Here is a 5,530-nt window from a genome sequence, read left to right as displayed (position 1 = left end):
CATTACTCGGCCTCACCATTTAGCATAGTCGACTTCGTCCTTATAAGAGATTTTTGCTTGCATAATAGGTATATGTGCAAATTTAATACATTTTAAAGAGACAATGCTACACCTTATTATGTGTCTTAATCATAAAAAGGGGGAGAAAATCAAAAAACAATGTCATTAATTTTTTCAAACACGCAAGGTTCAAAGCATGCTATTTTGGCATGGTTGATATCCAAAGCATCATTGTTCTAGAGTCATGGTTCTTATATGCACATTTTCATACTCATGGACTTAGTTTTGTTAGAACCAAATGCATGCAATAATTAAGAGGTACCTAATTTGGCAAACCTTATATTACTCATAAAGAGAAGACACAAAAGTGGTTACAATAGAGGAATTCAAAAAGCTATAAAGAGAAGACACAAAATTGACTACAATGGAGGAATTCAAGTGTTAGCGTATGAGAAACACTGAGAGTTAAACAAAAGCAAAGAAGGTAAAGAGGTAACACATTTTGGTGTAATGTGAATTAAACTTTTTGCTACGAAAACAACATTCTTGTAATGTTTTTTGTTTGAAGAAATATTAGAAGCGAGAATTTCACAACAAATTCATGATGACTCTAGAGACTTGTGGAGTAATTGACTTTGTCTTTCTTTGTTCTCTTTATAACATGCATCATAGCCACATTGTGTATTTAGATAAGAAGTCTATAGACTTGTGGAGTAATCCACGTCGTCTTTCCTTGTTCTCTTTATAACATGCATCATAGCCACATTGTGTATTTAGATGATAAGTCTACAAAAACTACACAACAATAGTTAGCATGTGTACATATATTTCCAAAATAAAGAGACAACAATTTAGTCATTTGATTAAAACAATTAGATCTTGCGGTTTAGGTTATGCACATGCCCAAAAAGGAAAACGAGTGTCATTCACAATAGACATAGTTTGGTCTAGGCTAGGGGCTAAGTCTAGGTTACGCTTCTACGAGATCAAAGAGGAGCAAGGTTAGGGCTTGACAAGAAAGGTCCTTTTGCCAAACATGTGGATGGATTAAGGTTAAGGTCCTTTTGCCAAACATGTGGATGGATTAAGGTTAGGGCTTGATAAGAAAGGCCCTTGCCAAACATGTGGATGGATTAAGGTTAGGGCTTGACAACAAAAATCCTTTTGCCAAACATGTGGATGGATTAGCTATTTAGTGGACTTGACTTCGATTTACGGTTTGTGTTGATGCTTTAAGATAGCTTAGGTTTAGGGGCTAGATATCTTGAGGGCTTGAGTTCAAGGTTAGGCTAAGGATCACCAAAGGGTAGATGTATTTGTATTTATAATTTTAAGTTTAGGCTAGGGTTAAGTCACGATTCCTCTAAACTAATGGTATGCGTAGGGTTATGTACTATGGGGTTAATTGAGCTACGTTAAGGCTAAGGGGCCACTTATGCTAAACTCTACAACATGGAATATGGTTAGCAAAAATAAGCATAATTTCCTTTGAAGGCACAGGCTATTTTATGCTTCCTTGGTCGTATGGTCTGTGGTTGGGTTAGGGTTAGGGTTAGGGTTGGGGCTAGGGTTTGGGTTGATGTTGTTAGACTCTTGAGGAGCAGGTTCGGCAGCTGTAGTATTGCTCGGGGTTGGGTCACTAGAAGTGCTTGGGGTTGGGGCATCAGCTGTAGCAGCAGCTGGTGGTGGTGGTGGTGGTGGTGGTTGCTGTTGCTTCTGCTGCTGTTGTTCTTGCTGCGATTCATTTGCAGGCCCAGCGTCAATTGCATCCTGTACAGGTGCAGATTTCTTCGTTTTCATGTCAAATGCAACTGGGATGAGCACATACTTGGGGGGGGACAGGATCTTAACCCCATGGCTCACCATCTCTTCTTCAAAATCCTTGAGAAGCACATCCTGATATTTCCTCTTGGTAGGTAGGCAATGGCTTTGCCCCTCTTCCAACATCTGCAGAATGCTGCCAGAGAGCTTCACCTGAAGCTCACTAGCAGCCTCTTCCGGTGTCGCCCCTTCGCCATACAACCCGATCTCGTCGCCGGTAGCAGCCACAAATGATTTCTTGGAGGTCCCGTCGACAGCTTCCTCCTTGTCAGAAGCCTCTTCAGAGCATGCGACAGAGATGGGGTTTTTCAAGAGGGAGTATTCAACCTCATAGATCTTGGCCCAGTACTGTTTTTTCAAGTAGTAAGCTTTGTTGTTCTTCTGGATGACCACATAAGGGCTGGCGATGGGGCGGCGGAGCTCGGAGGGGCAATTGTTGGCGCCGATTTTCATTTTGCGGCCCCTGATTTCGGGCAATTCAGGGCTGGCGAGGGGGGGCTGGGGCAGGGTTAGGGTTTTCGGGGGCTGTTTTCCGGAGGGAGGGGATGTCTCCGGCGGTGCGGAGGCGGCTCCAGACGGCTGTGCTGGCGACGCGGCGGACTGCAGAGATCCAGAGAGGGCTGAAATGGTCCTCATGCTTGCTGTGGGGGTAGGAATCCTCGAACCTGCCCTCGCGCCGGGGCCACGCAGAGTGGTGGTACACAGGGTGCCCGCACTTGCTCACAGATGGCTTGGTGGTCTCGAATCCCAGACTCTCTAAGTACTCCAGAACTCGCGCTGGAGGAGACGCAGGCCCCTGTTCCATCTACGCGTTTCCCACCATGCCGCACCACCTCGTCCCTTCTTTCTCCTCCCCAAGAGACGCGCCTCTTTGCCCCAATGAATGCCCTACTTGGAATAATCCATTCATCAACTTAGTGATCCCCCAAGTTGAGCTGCAACTCCACGCTTCTCGCTTGCCTCGGATAGGAGGCAGTTGCTACACCTAGCTCGTGACATTTGAGGCTTGCCACATAAGGGAGAGATGACTTGTTGTACTCGGTCACCTCAAAGAAGACTAGTTTTGGGAACCCGTGCTTTGCATGTCGTTTGAGGCTTTCAAAATCAAATTCTACCCAACCCTCTTTCAACCTTCTCGAACCTCCAAATTCTTGCCGCGTGGCAGCTTTGTGAAACTCTTCTTTAAGATAATATAGAGAAGATCGGGTTAAAGAGCCCCACGATGGTATCATGCAAGAACAAATGTGAATCAATGTCGTCGGTGTATACGGCATCACTCGAACTGTCCAAGACATCATCCACCCACTGCATCCCATATGCATGAAGGCCTAGGACATGGTTAGCTTTTACTTCATCTCTCTCCTCCACAAATGAGCCGTGGTGCTCCTTCACCGCTATAGGCTTGCGAAGGACGGTTTCGCTCTAAAGAGAAATTTTCAAAAGCTTTAAGTACGAAGCTTAAAAGCTTTACATTAAGCCTTAGTCACATGGCTTATAAATCGTTTACTAAAAGGCTAAAAGAACAAGGTTATTAAAGCTTAAGTCTAAAGCTTTGCAAGGCATCAAACAAAAGCCTTTAAAAAAAATCAGACTTTCTTAAGTAAAAGAAGGCTCCAAATTTCATAGAACAACCAAATGAAAATATGTGAGGCTTTTGTGGCATTTTATCTTTATAGCTAGAGAGTGTTGATTCTTAGAACAAATTCTTGACCTTATTTGATATAATTTATCTCTAATTCTTTTGCTTTTATCTTCTCTTTGCTTCTTCATGTCTCCCACCATTTTATGTTGTTTGATAGAAAGTGCAGGACCTGGGATGGTGAACTGGTCCCATGTGAGCCTAGTCCGGGGACGAGTCAGCCAGGTTAGTGTTTTCGCCTTGAAGTCACTTGTGTTATATTGATATGATTGAGGGAAGAACATCTAAATAGATTTGGTGTATTCTAGGAATCTATAATGTTATGGGTCATGAGGATTATCTATTGAAGGTGAAGCACGGGTAGCGACCTTTAATGCCCTTCATCAACTGCTTCTATACTATATAAACGAGCTTGGCTCAATAGGGGCGGATAACAAGTGAAAAATGTTTGTTCATTAATTTTCTGAGGCATAATAGGAAAACCTTAGAATTACTAATAATATTATTAAACGGTGCAACCTGTCGAGCGAGGGGGTTGCTGCGATTAATTTCCAACGGCCAACGGTTGTAATCTGCCTCTTGCTTATCGGTTAGAACCAACAAAACACCCTTGTTCTCTTACTATTAATAATTCATGGGCTTTACTGCCATGCAGAACGCCATCTACGCCCCATCATTCGCGCGCAATGCCCACCAGATCCTGTATATTACCAGGGGCAGGGGAAGGATCGAGGTGGCAAGCGGGGACGGGCAAGAGGTGTTTCAAGGGGAGGTGTGAGAGGGCGACATGCTGGTCATCCCGCAGTTCTTTCCGTCCATCAAGATTGCCGACGGGCTCGAGTTTATCACTCTTCTCACCAGACATGCCCTCCTTGTCCTTCCTAGCGGGTGCTAACTCAGCGTATACGGGCATCCCCAAGGAGGTGGTGGCCACCGCCTTCAACGTGGACGTGGACAAGGTAGTTTCTGCGGTTGTTTTTTTAAATGACATTTCAAGTATGTTTTTCTCAAATGTGAATCCATAGGATTTTTGCCATGAAAAATAAAAAATATGTATGGTTTTCTTTTTGTGGTCCTCTTTTTAAATCGAGAGTTATAATTTTTTCTGAATAGTGAGTGAATAAAATGCTAGATAATATGGACACATGTAAAGAGAATAAATTTTTTAAGATATATATAAATGTTGATATTCGAAAAGGTGCAATTACATATATATATATATATATACATATATATATATATATATATGAGTCTGTCGTCTTTGATAATAGCAGCCATCGACGGAAACGCCATCCAACGATTGAATCAATCTCTCTCTCTCTCTCTCAGAGGTCATTTCGATAAAGAAAGAAGGCGTGCAGGGATTATTCCATCGCGCATAGTTGCACACTAGAACGCAGCTGTGCCCGGTGCCTGATCTGAGCAATTTAAAGCTCTAATTTTCTTCTTCTTTTTCTGTAGGTGGGAGGAGGGGCGATGTTCCGGGGCATGGCGGGATTGGTGGGGGTAGCGACAATCGGTGCTACGACTGCACCCGTTGGCAGGGGCTTTTTGCCTCCATGAGGCAACATGAGAGTCTCTCCTTTGTGCTAAATCTATCCCAGAATGACTCGTCTGCAACGGAAATCCTAACCCTAAAGACGTCCAGCCCTTGGTGGATGCGAGATTTGTCAATCAAGAGGAGTGGGAGTGCCCTCCAGCCTCTTCAGTTGAGAAGGAACGAGGAGGAGCAGCAGCAGCAGCCCTGCGCCGGCTTGTAGGTAACAAAAGGAGCCCTCCTTTTAAGCCACCTGCATTGGCACCATATATTGGTTAACTTCTAGGAGGGGATGCAGGTGGTTGGTGTCAAGGTTACAAGGTAAAGTTGAAGTGTTATTCTCACACAAGAGAGGTTCTTATGTTTTTATATATTTACTAGATAAATGGAAAAAAATACGGGGAGTGAGGAAAATGATAAAACACTTATAGAGGGCGGGCACACCCACAAGAGCCAAAATAAGACTAAGAAACCATATCAACAAAGAACTCCCCATTGCTCGTTGATATTAATGGTTTACCAAGCATCAAAGT

At 43.6% G+C, this 5,530-nt stretch overlaps 1 protein-coding gene across 1 annotated transcript; it reads right to left on the bottom strand.

Annotated features, from left to right (window-relative positions):
- Positions 1-696: 696 nt before the first annotated feature.
- On the bottom strand, positions 697-2,652 carry LOC147633771 (uncharacterized). Its single transcript, XM_086804485.1, has one exon. The coding sequence runs from the start codon at positions 2,455-2,457 to the stop codon at positions 1,507-1,509; it is 951 nt and encodes a 316-aa protein (XP_086660611.1). The 5' UTR covers positions 2,458-2,652; the 3' UTR covers positions 697-1,506.
- Positions 2,653-5,530: the final 2,878 nt, after the last annotated feature.

This window comes from Cibotium barometz, chromosome 11 (genome assembly GCF_041138505.1).
Source record: "Cibotium barometz isolate CiBa-2024 chromosome 11, ASM4113850v1, whole genome shotgun sequence".
Classification (NCBI taxonomy): Eukaryota; Viridiplantae; Streptophyta; class Polypodiopsida; order Cyatheales; family Cibotiaceae; genus Cibotium; species Cibotium barometz.
The sequence above is the reverse complement of the archived record's forward strand: the minus strand, read 5'-3'. Positions and strand labels throughout refer to the sequence as shown.

What these genes read in the sequence shown, in the direction of transcription:
- LOC147633771 (XM_086804485.1), bottom strand. Translation starts at nt 2,457, where the DNA reads ATGAGGACCATTTCAGCCCTCTCTGGATCTCTGCAGTCCGCCGCGTCG.